The sequence below is a fragment of the Miniopterus schreibersii genome (genome assembly GCF_964146895.1).
Source record: "Miniopterus schreibersii genome assembly, chromosome: 12".
In the NCBI taxonomy this organism is placed as follows: Eukaryota; Metazoa; Chordata; class Mammalia; order Chiroptera; family Miniopteridae; genus Miniopterus; species Miniopterus schreibersii.
Genome location: NC_138112.1, coordinates 67285088 through 67301937, shown reverse-complemented (window position 1 = coordinate 67301937; position 16850 = coordinate 67285088). Strand labels below are relative to the sequence as shown.

General features: G+C 50.5%; 2 protein-coding genes across 2 annotated transcripts in view; one reads left to right on the top strand and one right to left on the bottom strand.

Annotated features, from left to right (window-relative positions):
* FADS2 (fatty acid desaturase 2) overlaps nucleotides 1-3235 on the bottom strand; it is a 72999-nt gene extending 69764 nt beyond the window's left edge. The window contains exons 1-2 of the mRNA XM_081155566.1: nucleotides 3157-3235; nucleotides 2393-2507 (exon numbers count right to left, since the gene is read on the bottom strand). The gene's annotated coding sequence lies outside the window, so the exon portion shown is untranslated. The remainder of the gene's footprint in view (nucleotides 1-2392; nucleotides 2508-3156) is intronic.
* Nucleotides 2648-16783, top strand: FADS1 (fatty acid desaturase 1). The gene is made up of 12 exons (XM_081155567.1): nucleotides 2648-3301; nucleotides 5256-5366; nucleotides 5961-6158; nucleotides 6862-6963; nucleotides 7069-7197; nucleotides 10691-10751; nucleotides 12061-12137; nucleotides 13063-13160; nucleotides 13372-13468; nucleotides 13758-13837; nucleotides 13939-14064; nucleotides 14425-16783. Exons 1-12 carry the CDS (start codon nucleotides 3110-3112, stop codon nucleotides 14474-14476), a joined length of 1323 nt encoding a protein of 440 aa, XP_081011693.1. The 5' UTR covers nucleotides 2648-3109; the 3' UTR covers nucleotides 14477-16783.
* The last annotated feature ends 67 nt before the right edge of the window (nucleotides 16784-16850 follow it).

The following is a 16850-nucleotide window of genomic DNA, read 5'->3' as shown; positions in this document are numbered from 1 at the left end:
GGGGCCAGGGATGGAGCCTGCAACCAAGGTACATGCCCTTGGCTGGAATGGAACCCAGGACCCTTCAGTCCGCAGGCCGAGGCTCTAACTACTGAGCAAAACAGTCTAGGGCAAGATTATTTTTCTTAAAACAAAGACTGATTCAGTTAACTTTATTTGTACTTACTGTGTGCCAAGCATGGTGCTCACCTGTCCCCATAAAAGACCTAATTTCACAGAAACTCAGATACTAGGAAAATGGCTTTGATCTTTAGTGGCCTGAGGCGCCGTCAATCCAAGGAAGGCTGCAGTAGGCACTGAGCACCACCACTATTCTTCCTCCTACACCTGTTGACTTTTATGTCCTTGGACTATTATGTCCCTTGTCAAAACAGATCAAAATGTGAACCCACGCCCTGGCCTGTTTGGTTCGGTGGTTGGAATGTCAGCCTCTGGACTGAAGGGTCCCAGGTTCAATTTCGGCCAAGGGCATGTGCGTAGGTCACAGGCTCCATCCCTGTTCCATCCCCGCCCTGGTTGGGGCACGTGAAGGAGGCAACCAATGGATGTGTCTCTCTCACATCAATGTTTCTTTCTCTTTCTCTCCCATTCTCTCCCTTCTCCCTCTCTCTCTCTCTCTCTCTCTCTCTTCTACTCTCTCTGAAAAGCAATAGAAAATATCCTCAGTTGACAATATTTTGATCGTCTCCTCAGCCATTAAAATTTCATCACATTATTTTTAATGTCTGCATACTGCTTCAATGAATATTTTGTTTAAAGATATTTGTCCAAAAGGATCTCCTTAGACTATATCCCTAAACGTGAAATTATTTGGAACATTTTTAAGGTTCTAAATAAAGTCGCCAAACTATTTTTCCAGAAAGGTCAATCAATTTACATTCCCACTAGAAGTATAAGTGAGCTCCTAGCCCACAATACCTTCACTACAGGAATAATGGTTTAAGGAAGGTCTTTTACTTTTTAACAAGATTAAGCAACTTTACAGAAAAATAAACTTAAGAATGTTAAAACTATGAAATGTCTCATCATGTCAGACTCTTCTGTTATTTAGTACCCATGGGATTCTTACATAATTGTAATTTCTGAGTCTATGCTACTTTGGGTTCTGCCTTTTTCACTGCAAAGTATTTCCTACCTACAATACAGTTCACATCCTGGTTCTCTTTAATCCCTCTGTAATTCCTCAGTATGCTAACATCTCCCAGTGAGCTTGATGATTTTCTTATTGTCAGGAATTAGTCCTTTCTAGTTTTTGCTATTAAGTTTGCTACAAACATCTTTGCAGTCTCCTGACCCCTACTTTCCCAAGGGTGAAATTACTTGATCAAAGAGTACAAATAATTTTGTAGCTCTTGTTACACACTGTTGAGTTGCTGGGCAAGGTTTTTTTAGTTTAGTTTAGTTTTTTAAGGAAAGTTGGCTGTACAGAGGAACAGCTGCATGAACCATTTTTCCTGAGTAAGGTATAGTGGCCTTGCAGCTTAATTGGAAGCCAGGTCACATGAGCTTCCCCACAGGGACTTGGGAAGTCCCTTCTCCAATTTTCTTATCTATAAAGTGAAGGATCTGGATTGAATGGATTAAAGTCCTTTACCAGAAATCTAGCCATATTTCTCCCAGTCTGTTCTATATCACCCCGACTCTTAGGGGCTCAGACTTAGTTCAGTGCATGGGATAGGCTCTGCTTCCTTTCCCTTGTCTTCAGAGTCCCATCAAAGTGCCCCAATGCTAGTGTAATCAGAGGAGACACAGCAGAGTATAGGGGTCAGAGCACAAGAGCACAGGCCAGTTCTAATCAGCCTGCCACTCACTAGCTGTGTGACAAAATAGCCTCTCAGTGGCTCAGTCTCCCTCTGTAAGTGAGGTTAACAATAGTTCCTACCTTATAGGGTTGCCACGAGATTTAAATGTGTTAATGTTTGCAAAACACTAAGAATAGCTGCCTGGCACTAAAATGTTTGTTGAATAAATGAAATGTAGCCCATAAACTCTGGTTCTCCTCATATTGCAACAGCTACTTGGCTGGTGCCCCCAGCCTCTGGGTGCTTTCCTCCTGCTTCCTAAAGCCCAGAAGGCTGAGCCCCAGACCTCTATACTTAAAGGCCTCCTACAGTCCAGCTGCCTCCAGGATGGAGTAGATACCTCAAGCTTGAAGACCTAGGCTTTTCACACGGGACTTTCTAGAAGTCCCCCTCACTTCTTTTTATTTAAGGATGCCAGTTGATTTAAAAACAACAAAAATAAAAACCAACAAAAGAGGCAAACAGGATTACAAAAATTGAGGGGCATTTTAAATGTTATATGAGCATTAAAAGCAGTATTGGCAAAGTATTAACACTCGCCCCCACCACCACCCAACAGACCATGATTATGCCGTTCACAAGATAATTACCAACGGTTCTCAGAGCGTTGCTTCAGGCCGCACAACAGGTGGAGCAGCGTGCCGAGATAGGCAGGAGTTTATCAGGCGCACGCGGGAGGGTCTCCGTCTGGACACCGGTTCACAGCTAAGGATGATGCCCCTGGGTCAGCCTCAGCCCCGGGACGGACAACCTCGGGTGCAGGAGAGCTCCTCTCCACCCACCTCACCACGATACCTCACACGCCAGACCGACCGCCTCCCTCGCCGCCCCGCCCCCGGCCGCGGGCCGCGCCAACTCCTATAGGGCGCAGAGCCGCCCGCGCACTCCGAGTCGCGGTCCTCCGCTAGCGGGCCCCGCACCAAGGAGCCTCCGTCGGAACCCTTATCCGGCCCGCGGCGCCTCCTGGAAGCGAAAGCCGAGTCGGGAAGTGGATCCAGCAGCGCCCCGGGTGCGGAGCCCGCGAGGGGGCGCGCGGCGGCGCCCGCTCCGGGCCTGCAGCTGCCCGCCCTCCCGGCAAGGCGGAGGCTCGCTCCCCTCGCCACGCGGCTCGACTCCTGGGAGCGCGCGCCGCGGGTCCCGGCGGATCCGGCCGCGGGGGCTGAACACCCCGCGCGCAGGGGGCAGGCTCCGGACGCGCGCCAGCGGACGGCTCTCCGAACGCGCGAGGTCGACGCGCGCTACCCGCGGGCCCTGAGCGCGCGCCTGGTCTCTCCTGTCCTGCGGGCGCGCGACATCGCCAGGCCAGGATGGCCCCTGAGACCCCAGCCCAGGGGCAGACCCCGCGCTACTTCACCTGGGACGAAGTGGCACAGCGCTCCGGGCGCGACAAGGAGCGGTGGCTGGTGATTGAGAGGAAGGTGTACAACATCAGCGAGTTCACCCGCCGGCACCCCGGGGGCTCCCGGGTTATCAGCCATTACGCCGGGCAGGATGCTACGGTGAGCGATGCCCGACGGGCACAGGGGAGGAGGCGGGGCCCGGCGGCCGCGGCCGGAGGCTCGGTGCGCGACACAGGAAGTTTGGCGCCCACAGCCGAACCAACTAATTCGGGGGGGAAAGCGGAGGTGCCCGAGCATACCTGTTGCCCAGGGATTGGGTGTGCTGTGGAAAACGAAATGCAAGCGCCGGAGAGGCTGTGAAAATGAGTCGGGAGAGGGATGGAGGCCGACAGCGCACACACACAAAGGGGCCGCGCGGCCCCGCGTGCGTTCCGGCTGTGGCCGCGGGTCTGCGGTCTAAAGGCGTGGGCCGGTCCTGAGCAGGGCTCGGAGGGAGGAGATCGGGGTTGCAGGGCGCTGGGACAGCGGTGCTGCCACGGCCGAGGGAGGGGAGAGGTCTGTGGCAGAGGGGTCGGCGGTGCTTGGGAGGGGAGCGCCGCCGCGTCTGGACTGAGGGTGCTGGCCTGCACTCGCGAGCGGAAGCAGGAGCGGGACCCACCCTCGGGGAAAGGGCTGAGGAGGGAAGCCATCTGGCGCCTGCTGTCTCGGGAACCCCCGCACGGGGTGAAGGCGGGAGGGTGGGGAAGGGAGCCGATCCGGCCCGAGAGGGCTAGCGGCTGCTCGCGCACCGGGGAGAATGGGAGTGGCGTGCTGAAGGCGGGGGAGGGGGGCGCTTCAGGCCAGCGCGGTCCCCAGCTAATCGCTGCAGCGGACAGCTTTTTGTATTCCCAGCGGTAGTCGCAACCTTCCTTCCCTCCGGCCGCCCAGCGTGGTCAGCGCGCCCCCGCCCCGGTCCTTCTGCTTCCCTTTCTAGACCACCTGGCTGTCGAGCTAAAGCACCTGGCGCCTCCCTGCTGGGTTGGAAAGCTAGGGATCACCCCTTGGGACCCAGAGGTTGGAGCGTTCGCTTCGCCTCCTGCCTGCCCTTCCCCGACATCCTTCCATCCTGTGCCCAGCAGCTTGACCTCTTCCGCTGTCCCCACCCTCTGCCCTTGCCATCACGAAGCGCGCTTCGGGCCATCAGGGTTTCCGTTATGTCGCAGGGGAGCGCAGGCCTTTCAAGGTGAGGGCCCGCCTTTCCTTCGCGGCGGGCCTGGGGGACGACGCCAGAGCTCGCGCTCGTCACCCGGAGCGACTATGCTGGAGCTCAGACCTTGGCCCTAGGCCAAGGCCGGACCCGCGCCTGCGCAGAAGGAGCCGACTTTAAAGCTAGGACCTCAGGCCGAGTGATTCGAAGCTCTAGCAGCCTCGGCTGGGACAGCGATTGGTCCGGCTGTGTGGTGCCACTGGCCGCCGGCTCCACCCCGGTTCCCACCTCTCTGGCAGATTCCCCACGGGCCTGGGGCCTCTGGACCGAGCGAAGGCTCTTACCATCAGGGACCCCACTTCGAATAATCAAAATTAGCAGCCCTGGAGCAGGGTGTGGTCAAAGTGCCAGGGAAATACGGAAGGCCACCCGGAACAGCATGCTGGGGGAAGGAGGAGAAATGCAGAAGTTCCCCAGTTCTGATAGGGGGAGCCTCATCACATTTTATTGAGAATGCTGGCACAGAGGGGCTCAAGTTCCATAGAAAAAGAGAATTCTCCCAGCCCCACACATCCCTTATGTTTCTCACCAATACCTAAATTCATGCGTAAAAGTTGTCCCTAGAAATGCCCAGAGGAAAGGCCAGCCCAGGGAGGTCTTTCAGTGGTCCCTCCACCTGTGCTTCCTATTGGTTGGTGTGGTACCTTTCTTACTAGACTACAAATGCTGGGTGATCCTGAGCTGTGGAAACCTAGAAAAGGTCTGAGCACCCTCAAAGGGCAGCTGGCTGGAGGCAAGTGGTGTCTGTTTGAACTTCAGTACAACCTCTTGCTGGATCAGGAGGATTACCTTTGGTGGGAGCCCTCCAAGAGACCAGGGGGCCTGGGCTGGCTTTCTCACTGTTTTGCCTTCTCTCCATCCTTGCAGGATCCCTTTGTGGCATTTCACATCAACAAGGGCCTTGTGAGGAAGTACATGAACTCTCTCTTGATTGGAGAACTGTCTCCGGAACAGCCCAGCTTTGAGCCCACTAAGAATGTGAGACCCTGTTTGCTGTTTGGGGACCCTGTGGTTGTTGAGGGGCAGGGGGTAGAAGGAAGGCCTAGACAGGATCACAGGTAACTACAGTCAGTGGTTCTTGGGAGTTCTGATTCTTCTGTATAGTCACTGGGTCACAGGTCTAAGGGTGTGGGGCTTTGGAATCCATAGTTCTCACAAGGCCACCACCATTACCATAATCATCATCATGAGACCTATCTTGAGCACGTACTGGGTGCCAAGCATAATCTCATATAATCCTCAAACATTTACAGGTGAGAATACTGAGGCTCAGAGAAGTTAAGCAACGTGGCCAAGGATCATACTGTTAGTAAAGGGCAGAGCAGGGTCTTGAAAAGTCTAACTTCCAATGACCATGTGCTCTTGGGCATGATCCCATAGCACCTCCCCCTGCCATCCTTCCTCAATCTTGTGGTATTTTTATGTAGGACTGTGGACTTCCTACTGCTACCTCAGTGGACTTCCACTGCTACCTCGGTGGGATGTCCCTGAGCACAAGCGGGCCCTGCTCACTAGCAGTGTCATTTTGCAGCTGGAGGGAATAACAACTTCTCCCTCTTTACTCTTTCTCAGAAAGAGCTGACCGATGAGTTCCGGGAGCTGCGGGCCACAGTGGAACAGATGGGGCTCATGAAGGCCAACCATGTCTTCTTCCTGCTGTACCTGCTACACATCCTGCTACTGGATGTTGCTGCCTGGCTCACACTATGGGTCTTTGGGACATCCTTTGTGCCCTTCCTCCTTTGTGCACTGCTGCTCAGCGCAGTTCAGGTGAGACACCTTGGCTTGTCAAGAGCACAGCATCCCTAGGGAAAGCTCTTTGTATCCCTCAGGAGGCCAAGATGCCCTCCCCTCTGATGGGCAGAGCTGAGGACATGTGGGAGAGCTGGTGCAAAAAGAGAACATACATCCCATTGTTTGTGGCTTTTGCCTGCTCACTAGCCACTTGTACACATTCATTTCTCTCACTGCCTCTCCAGATGCTTCTCCCAGGGTTCCCTTCTTCCTGTGGAATTTCTCCTCTGAAACTTCACATTTCTTCAAGTGTGCCAAGAAACAGGATTCTGGTTTATCAGCAAAGCTTGGCTTCCTCCCCACCACAAGACCGCCCAACATGCCAATAATGCCTGGGTTCTAATATTTAGCTGTCTGAATCCATCTGCCAAGCCTCTGAGTTTGTTACTTTCTGTCCTTTCCTGTGGTCTGATGTTTAGTCCATTGTAAGTCACAAATCTTCAGAGCTAGGGAAACAGACAGGGAAGGGAAAGTGCTTTGACCCAATTTTCACGTGAATTAGTGCCAGAGCCAGAGTTAGGGCCAGACTTCCCAACTCCTTTCCTGATATACTCAGTTAGGGTACTGCAATTATCATAGGCCTAGATGGGTGAGGTCGAGAGGCTGAAGCAGCTGCTGAGGTCAGTGAGAGGGACACTGGGCTGGTGGGCTGCTCTCAGCACTAACCTTTCTCATCCAGGCCCAGGCTGGCTGGCTGCAGCATGACTTTGGGCACCTGTCTGTCTTCAGCACCTCTACGTGGAACCACCTGCTACATCATTTTGTGATTGGCCACCTGAAGGTCAGTGGGATTGGGAGGGGCTTTCTGAAACCCTGGCTAATGAAGGACTACCTGGGGGGAAAGGGGCCACCAGGCTTTCATACTCATGTCCTCGGTTTTCTGTAGGGGGCCCCTGCCAGTTGGTGGAACCACATGCACTTCCAGCACCATGCCAAGCCTAACTGCTTCCGCAAAGACCCAGACATCAACATGCACCCCTTCTTTTTTGCCTTGGGGAAGATCCTCTCTGTGGAGGTGAGCAGAGGTATCAGTGGAAAGGTCTTGGAGAATGGAAATCTGCCAGAACATTTGGGGGAAATGTTCACAATGCTGTCAGTGGGGGGAAGACATTGGGGGCTGGCTACCTGGCTGTTTGGAAGTTGTGAGGCAACAGGCAGTAAACGGGCTGCCCAGGACAGAATCACCTGTCCTCCCTAGTGAGTTCAAATCAGCAAAATAGTTATTGTATAAAGGTACCACATGCTGCTAAGGAACCAAAGGGCTCCTCCTTGAAGGTGATCGATGGACCTTGTCAGGTGCTTTTTTGACATTCCTCCCCCAGGCAGCCATCCCTCTGCCCCACACACTATTCCTCTCTCTTACCCTTTGATGTCCTACTGTGTCACAGTCTTCCCCATCAAGGGCTTGACTGTCTTACTCTTCTTTGACACCCAGTGCCTGGAACATTCATTCACCAAGTAATTCTTCCCACCCACCTGATCCCAGTCTCACTTCCAGGGTGTCAGTGTTGGGTTTGAGTTGTCATCTGAGGTTGTGAGCAAAAATCATAACGCAGCTGCTAAAGGAAGAGTGCCTTAGGGTAGAGATCTGGTGAGCTTTTAGTGAGCATAATGAAACAGAAGGCTTTGAATGGTCAGCAGAGTTCTGTGAAGAGTTAATATAGCCCTGATTGGGTGACTTAGTTGGAGGATTGTCCTGTATGCCAAGAGGTTGAGGGTTCATTCCCCAATTGGGGTGCGTATAGGAGGCAACTAATCAATGTTTCTCTCTCTCTCTCCATTCCTCTTTCTAAAAATCCATTAAAAAAATATCCTTGGGTGAGATTTAAACAAAGAAGTGAATGTAAAAGCCTTTGTCCTGAGGCTCTAAGCTGCAATCAGAGTTCTGCCAGGTCTCCTTCCACCACTTTATGGTATTTCAGCCTGCCAAGAATTGTTAAACACATTTCAGTTCCAGGCATGAGTTCAAGGTGGCCTGACTCTCCTCTCCCCTCTGGCCATGAGAAGAACTCTGTGCAAAGGCTTTGGCAGCACTGGCTGTCCTGGCACTAGGAGCCCCTAGCATGAAGCTTGTGTTTCACCTGTCCGTAATGTCCTAATTTTCCCACCTCCTAAACAGTTACCTATTTGGTTTGCTACATGCCCAACACTGTGTTCTAGTCAACATTGTGTGGATGATGAACCAGCCCTGGCCCCCACCCGGCTCAGGTGGCTACTTTGAGAGCATTGTGGGTTATTTATTGGGCAGAGCATGGAGCTCTTGGTAGCACTTCTGTGTCACTGTAGACAGTTAAAAAAAATGGGAGTCTAAGTGGAAGGGAACCTTCTCACACTACTGCCTGTATTGCTTCTTGGCACTAGGGTTTTAGAAAATTTCTGTCCTTAAACACTAAAAATAGAGAATGATCTGGGACCAAAAATAGCCCCCCCTTTTTTTGGCCTAGTTATGAGGTTGAAGATAGGCTGCCAGTTAGTATGTTAGTAAATGCCTGGGCTCCAGGCTGCTTGGGGCTTGGTTCATCCCCTCTGGGTATAGTTTACCTGGGCATTGATCCCTGTGCTGATCCACCTCAGTGCCTCCCAATTCTCTTAGAGGACAAGAGGTACAGGGGACACTTCCTCCTAAATATAACTCTTCTGGCTTCTGACATTCAAAGCACAATGGGGCAGTTATTAGGGTTACAGTGGCATGTGATTGCCATTCAAGGAGGCAACAGTGGACAGGGCTCCCTTATAACTGTTCCAAATTAGGAAACGAGTTCTGCCCCACCCACCCAGCAAATAAGAGATGCTCCTCTTCTAGTTTCCCCTCTCAGTTAATGTTGCTTAGGGTGGGATGATCTTCATCCCCACATCAGCAAGCTGTGTTAATAATGCTTCTAAAAACACCTCAAATCCGTCGACTTCTCCAGTTCCACTGCTTCCCCTTCCCAGGTGTTGTCCATTTAGGGTCTAGATCATTGTTCCAGCCTCCTCACTGGTCTCCCTACGACTATACCTGCCCCTACAGTTCATTTTCTCACTGCCAGCCAGAGAGCCTTTTAAAGCACAAAGCAGATCATGGCACAACCATTGAAAGCCCCCCAGTGGCTTCCCATCTCCATTGGAATAAAATCCAAACTCCTTACCATGGGCTTACCAGGGCTTTCTAAGGTCTGGCATGATTTGGCCATCCCTAGTTTTCTGGCCTTTTCAACTATTCTCCATTTTGTCTACTGTTCCCAGTCACACTGACCTTATTTCTGTCCCTTGAATATCTCAAGCCTTAGTACTGGCTGTTCTCTCTGCTGTAAATGCTTCTCTGAATTTTTACATTGCTGGCTCCTCATCATTCAGTTCTCAGTTCAGAGGTCAGCACCTCAGGGAGGCCATATCTGACCACCCCAGCCAAAACACCACCTCCCTCACTTTCTGTTACATTTTCTTATTTTTAATCTATAACTACCTTGAGCCCTGTTTAAAGATTTATTACCAGCTTCCTGGCAGATTACAAATTCCATGAGGATAGGAACTTTGTAGTTTACCTCTGTATCCTCAGTACCTAGAACAGTGCCTGGCACATAGTAGGTGCTCAATAAATACTTGTTGAATGACTAAATCAGTTAATAGAGAAAGGATTCGCCATTTGGTTGAAGTGCCTTGCACAGAATAAACTCAATAAATGACCTGTCAAAACAGGTAGTGGACATATGAAAGAAGAATGACAGGCATTTTGCTCTGGATAGAGTTCCTCTGCCCTGTAGTTGTCTGGTTGCCAGAACTAAGTGGGGCAGGAGGAGCAGAAGGAGCCATCAAGTGAGACAGCAGAGCTTTGCTGTCATGTTTCTGTAAGCTCATGCTAGGGGTTCCATGCTGGCTGGTTGACCTGACAGGCCCAACCTATCTCTTTAGCAGCTGAGCTTACAAAATAACCACCACCCACTGGGAAAAACCTTGCCAGAATCTTCACATTGCCAAGTTGTTTTTGGTACCCTGTCTACAAGTATTTGCCAAACTCTGCTTAGCTTTCAAGGGGTTTTATAAAGCTCATGTTGAAGTCAGGGGAACAAAAGATTTTGATAGGAAATAACAGGGGCTGGATGTAGAAGAAATACTGACTTATGTAGGGGCAAAAATGGTTGTTCATAGAGACTCTGGTGTCAGAAAAGTACCAGATGGAAGAAAGGAAGGGGAAAAGGTGGAGGGGCCTGGAAACCTTATGACAAAGGTATCTTTGGATAAACATGAGGAGTCCTGAGGATTTGAAGACACTTGTGTATGCACCTCATGTGAGCATGGGCTGTTGAGCTGCATGCCATGGTGTGGCGCATGCCATGGTGTGGCACACGTGGCTTCATGTGCCAGGTGCTGGAGGTAAGACTGCGCCTGCTGGAGCTTTCCAATAGCATCAACAAGCTGACATCCCTGGAGCAGGCCTAAACTCCTGAGCAGAGAACAGCTGAGGTCAAAGGGGGAAGAGACTGGTGACCGGTCTGGGGGTGCTGATCTGTGTTTGCTTTTCTTCACAGCTTGGGAAACAGAAGAAAAGGTACATGCCGTACAACCACCAGCACAAATACTTCTTCTTGAGTGAGTGATCCCATTCAACCCCGGAGACTCCCTTGGGAGGGGGCACCGGAGGGATATGAGGAGGAAATGACTCTCCAAGGGATTATAGCCTTTTAGGTGAAGGCTGGAGGAAGTACTACACCCAGCAGGTTACTCCCTGCTTGGGAACAATCTGCCATCTCAGCTAAGGAGAGGTCATTTGTGCTGGGGGCAAACTAGTTCCTCCAGTCCCACCCTGGTTTCCACAAGAGTGGTCGGGTGGGGCATCCTAATTAAAACCTCACCTTGAAACTTGTCAGAGACCTCAGTCAAAGTGACTTAGTGGGGTGTAGTCTCACCCCCAGGGATTTGTAGATATAGCCTTGGGGGGTTGGGACCCAAAGAGGGATTGGAGGAGCTGTTGGAGAATGGAGAAAACATTTCTGTAGTTGTCTTAAGCTCTTTCTGAAGACTGCTATATGTTCCCTGCTTTAAAAATCTGCTCCATAATGCTTTGAGTTTTAAAACTCCTTTAAAAATTCAAATTTTTACAGGAAGGAAGGGGATGATTCCATTGATCCCATTTTAGTTCAAAGGAATTTATCCTAACTGCCTATTACGATCCCTCCCTACTGGAGAAAGAGGGATAGGGTAGAGGGTAGAGCAGAAAGGTCCAGAACAAAGAATGTTAGAATGCACAACACCTCAGAATAAAGGAGCCATGGGTAGGCATGGTAATGCAGGGGTTTGCGGAGAAGGGATGCATAAGAGGAGATGGGACAGCACAGTGGATGCCATCAACGTCTTCAACTCCCAGGGTTAAGAGGAGCCCTTCTGCCCTTTTTCACAGCTGACCTCTGGAGCTTTGGGTTGAGAGGCACAAGCTCATTTCCCATGTCCAAGGAAGTGAGCTTTTAGCCCATGAGGCATCACCAGGGCCCCCCCATCCCCTAACACACACTTGCACACACTTTCCTGCTCCTGTCCCTTCACCTGCATGGTGGAGCAGCTAGAACACAGGGCAGGTGATTGCAAGGACAGGCATAGGGTCAGCAGCAGGACAACTTGGGGAGTGTTAGCTGTCACCTTTTAAAGGCACGGGAGCAGAGAAGTTCCATGTATAGAGCTTGAATTTCCCTAGCTGCCCTCTTCCACTGGAAAAGATTCCCACTCCCACTCCCACCCTCCTGGCGTCCACCTTTAGTGCCTGATGGCTCCACTGGGTTGAGGAGTGCCAAGGCAGCTGGAGAGGCAACAGGAAGAGATGGCAGAGGCCATCCCTCCAGCACCAGCTAGCTCATTAGTGACCCGCATGCTGCTCACAACTCCTCCGTCTCCATTTCCTCCCCAGTTGGGCCCCCAGCCTTGCTGCCTCTCTACTTCCAGTGGTATATTTTCTATTTTGTTATCCAGCGGAAGAAGTGGGTGGTGAGTATCCATGGCCCAAGAGTCCCACATCCTTTGTCTCCAGTACCCTGAGGGAAGGAAAGGAGTTCTCCAGGGGAAGTCCCACTGAGATTTACTCCAGGCCTAATTTAGAGCAAAGTAATAGAACCAGGTATAGATCTTCCTTATTTCTAGGTGGGATGATTTGGGCTCAGCCGGCAACCTGACTCCCAATGCCCTATTTCATTCAGCAGTATCTCCTGAAGTTCTTGTGCTAGGCATAAAGCCAGGGGCAGGACGAGTAAGAAACAGCACCAACTCCTAGGAAACTTCTGATGAAGCAGGATGTGGTTGACACCAAAGAGGTTTAGGCAGAAGGTTCTGAGATTCCAGAAGGGGCCTGGTGATAAACAGCTGGATGAGAGGCATCAGAAAAGGCTTTATAAAACGTCATATTTCCAACTGGCTTTGGAGGACAGACAGGTGGGGTGGAGGGAGGGTGGACTCTGAGCAGAGAAGCTGGGAAGTGAGGGGCAGATTTTCCACTGGACATTTTGTGGAGGACTCAAGTGTCAGGGGAAGAGTCTGGTGCAGAAAAGCGACCGGAGATTTGATAGGGTACTGGCACAGACTCATCCACAGTGCTGGGAGATTTATTTGGCAGCATGATGAAGGGTTGAAGGACTTAGATGGGTTGGGAGGAGCTGGAGGCAGAGAGACTCTGTAGGCCATGGCACCCATGAAGGAAACAGGCAAGGAAGGCTGGGGGTGCCACTAGGAATGGAAGGAAGAAGTGGTACTAGATATTTCAGGATTGGGCACCTGGGAGGGAATCTGACGGTGACTGAGTGTTCCAGTGTAGGTACCCGGGAGTGGCCACACCATGCAAAGAAATATGTGAAGTGAGAGGAAGAGGAAGAGGAAGAGGTGCTTCGTGCTAGTTATAATGCTCTGCCCCTCACTGCAGGACTTGGCCTGGATGATCACCTTCTACATCCGCATCTCCCTCACTTACGTGCCGTTGTTGGGAGTGAAGGGCCTCCTGGGCCTTTTCTTCATGGTCAGGTAGTATTAGATGGGGGGAGTAGGGATTGGCAAAGAAAAGATGTTTGGGAGTAACCAGTCTGGTCTGGGGGCTGTGCTGGGGCTTTGGGTAGCAGCAGGTGTTCCTTCCAGGTGTTGGCCCAGGAAGGTGGCCAGGCTGGAGCAGTTATCTGAGGGAGAGGGAGAACTCTGGGCTCTGCTTGTACTGTTTTTGTTTGTGTTATACCCCTAGGTTTCTGGAAAGCAACTGGTTTGTGTGGGTGACACAGATGAACCATATCCCCATGCACATTGATTACGACCGGAACAGGGACTGGGTCTCCACCCAGGTAAGGGATGGTCACTTGGAAGACCTAGGCATGACACAACTAAGAAAAAGGGTGGGTGTGCAGAGACGCAGGGCAGGGGGTTGTGTGTGTGGGGCGTGGTGCAGTAGCAACAGAAGTTCCCAACAGCATTGGCTCATTAGCCTGAAGCTTTCCTTGCTACCATGTAGAGAAGGGAATGACCAGGGACAGTCTCACAGCCCCTCCTCTGACAGTTTTACCTGGAGACGGCTGGACTGGTCTTTGCATCTGGTACTCAGAGCCATGCTCTCCTCCTCTCCTTTTCCTCCAGCTCCAGGCAACATGCAATGTCCACAAGTCCCCCTTCAATGATTGGTTCAGTGGACATCTCAACTTCCAGATTGAACACCAGTAAGTAGGGAGACCTGGGGAGCAGGATCTTGGTCAGGGTCCACATGTGTTGGGGGCGGTGGGAGCAGAGTAAGCTGCTGACTGTCCTGTTCTCCCTGAAGTCTTTTCCCCACGATGCCTCGACACAATTACCACAAAGTGGCTCCCCTGGTGCAGTCGCTGTGTGCCAAGCATGGCATAGAGTACCAGTCCAAGCCCCTTCTCTCAGCCTTCGCAGACATTGTTCAGTGAGTATCTGAGCCTGGGAAGATGGCTGGTGGGGAGGGAAGAGGGCGGGGCAGTGGGGTTGTCCAAGTGTGGGGTTGGAGCCATAGGAAGGTTTCCCCAATAGAATTAAAGTCACCGAGGCAAAAGCAGGGCACTCTATCGGTCTTGTGGCCAGGTCAGTTCTTTGCTCTCGGTGCCATGGCCCAAGCTTTTTCTCAAAGGGGAAGAGAGCGTCCACATGGAAGGGGGCCTTATGTCATGGAGATAGGCTTCCAAACCTCTCTAAGAGCTTCTCCACTACATTTCTGGTGGGTGGTTTGGCTTTGGGGCTCAGTCTGTCCCTGTCTCCCTCACTGCTTGCTCCCATCTTATCCCTACAGCTCACTGAAGGAGTCAGGGCAACTCTGGCTAGATGCCTATCTTCATCAATAACAACAGCCCCCCATCTGGAAGAGGAGCCTCTGGAGCCAAAGCAGAAGGGAACTTGAGGGACAATGCCACTACAATTCTAATATTCAGAACGGGTTGGTTTGAGGAGAAAAGGCTCTGGCTCAAACCTCTCCCCTTTATCTTCCAGGCAGATTTATGACCCAAAAAGGGTGGGGGAACAAGCAAGCCCCCTGGAAGAAAGGATGGAACTGTTGGGACAGGGATGTGAGTTTTGTTTCTTTTTTCTAGTGTGTCAGATGCAGATGGTTGGTGAGCAGAAAGGGAGTCAGGAAGGTGTTAGAAGAATAGGGAGGACCAACTGAGCCCAGAAATCAGGAGATTTAGCAGTAAAATTCCACCCAGGAAAGGGGTGAGCTAATTTTCCTGGTCTGCTTCCCCACCCTTGCTTGCAAACCTCAGACGTTTTCAAGCTTGAGGGAGATAGAGCCCCTGAACCCTTGGAGCAAGATTTAGAAAGAGCATTACTGCTTAAATCGTGAGGCTTGGCATAACACAGTGCCTGGGAGCTTGGCTCACTTTAGGGCTGTGACCTTCTTTTGCCTCAGGCTCCAGAAGCAATTTCTCCACTTTTAGAACTAGGCAGGACAAAGGCCAGGACTGTGGGACTGAAGACATCTGGCTCTGGAGGATCCTGTCACTACTGATGTTGGTCCCATGTTCTATCCGGAGTACCAAGGGAGCATTAGGTCCTAGGTCTTGCCAAAATGGCTAGCAGGGTTGCTGACCATTAAAACTCCCTTCAGCTTTGATTCATCTCTTCTAACCAGCACCTAAGGAGCAAAACAGTCCTAAGACAGGGAGTCCAAGTCTTGCTCCATGAACAAGTGAGCAGAAGGGGCAACTTAATTTTCTCCTCCTTAGAAACGAATGGGGGCTCCTAATGGTTCCTCTGTGCTTCCCTACCTATAATTCCAAATTTAAAACAATAGCAGTCAGTGAGCACAAGTGACCAGGCTGGGAGATACTGAATTACCAGTCATGAGGAAAACACAAGTTTGATCATGGAGAATGTAAGGGCTATAAAAAATTTTAACATAATTTACAGCATTACTTTTGAGCAGGAGCAATGGGGTTAAATGTAATAGCTTCATAGTTCTAAACTAGAAATAGGAAGATTAAAAACAGAAGTGATCATCTGTTGCTGTCATTAGGCATCTTACTCTGTCAACTCTGTTCAAGTATCTTTCTTTGCTGGAGACCAGGTAGGAATTTAGGATAACCTCTCATCAGTCTAATATTGAAATGCATTTTTTAAAATCTGTTTTTTAAAAGATAAAAACAATTTAACTGATCTCTAGAGAGCAAACACAGGAACGTGCCCCAGGAGTTTCACCTTAACCCAGGGCTTGTCATCAGCATTCACACCCTGTTCCCTCCCACACCCATGGCTGTTCAGTCCAGGTGAGAGGATTGTTGGCCTGTTCAACAGCATCTACTGTAAGCATATTGAGTATCTGGGACACTGGGAGGAGGGAACCTCAAACTAGAAGGACAAAGCAGAGCTCTGGGAGAGTTTGCATTTAGTTTTGGGAGATAAAGGTCTTAAGGCATGTTGAGAAGGGACTTGTAAGAGGGACCACCTATGGAAAAGGGTATCATGATTACTTACGAGGCTTGTCAAAACAGAAAAATTAAAATTAAAAAAAAAAGAAAAAAAAAGATGGGGGAGAACAGGTTGCAGAAGAGTTCAGATCTTTTTCATTTGGGCAGAACCTGGTTTAAATTAGAAGCACAATTGAAGAGTTCTGTTTTCACTGGCTTCCTCACTGCAGAGTAGGTGCTGATCCTTCTCCATCCCTCTGTTCCCTGCCACCTAAGGTTGGGGTGTTGTGTCACCATCTTGATAAGCTATCTATCTGGCTTTGGGCCCAGGCTGAGCAAACCCAGCGAAGCTTATTGAGCCAAGTCCAGATCTTCAGAGCACCTCAAACATGTGGCCTTTTCTCCTTAGCCTGGACCAGTGTGTTCTCACATGGCCAATAAGAGACACACAGGTGACAAAAGGCTCATACTACTACATGAGTGATCTCAAATCTAATGATAGCTGAGAAAATAGGCTTAGATAGGACAAGTCACCTCCGGTCACAGATTGTGGCAGAACTAACATTTAAACTCACTTTTGAAAAACTCCCGACTTCTGTGTTTGTCTTTGTTACTTTCATCTCCTACCACTTTGTCAGAGGCCTTTTCTTTAACTAAGCCCAATGTCAGTACCCTTTTTGTACACGCCAATCTTGTTACCACATCCTGATGGAGTAAAGCTGAAAAATAAAGTTAATTTTGACCAAATGAAGGCTATTCACTTGTAATCCACGACGTTTCTTTGCACATGTCAAAAGGACTCCCTGGGCCTATT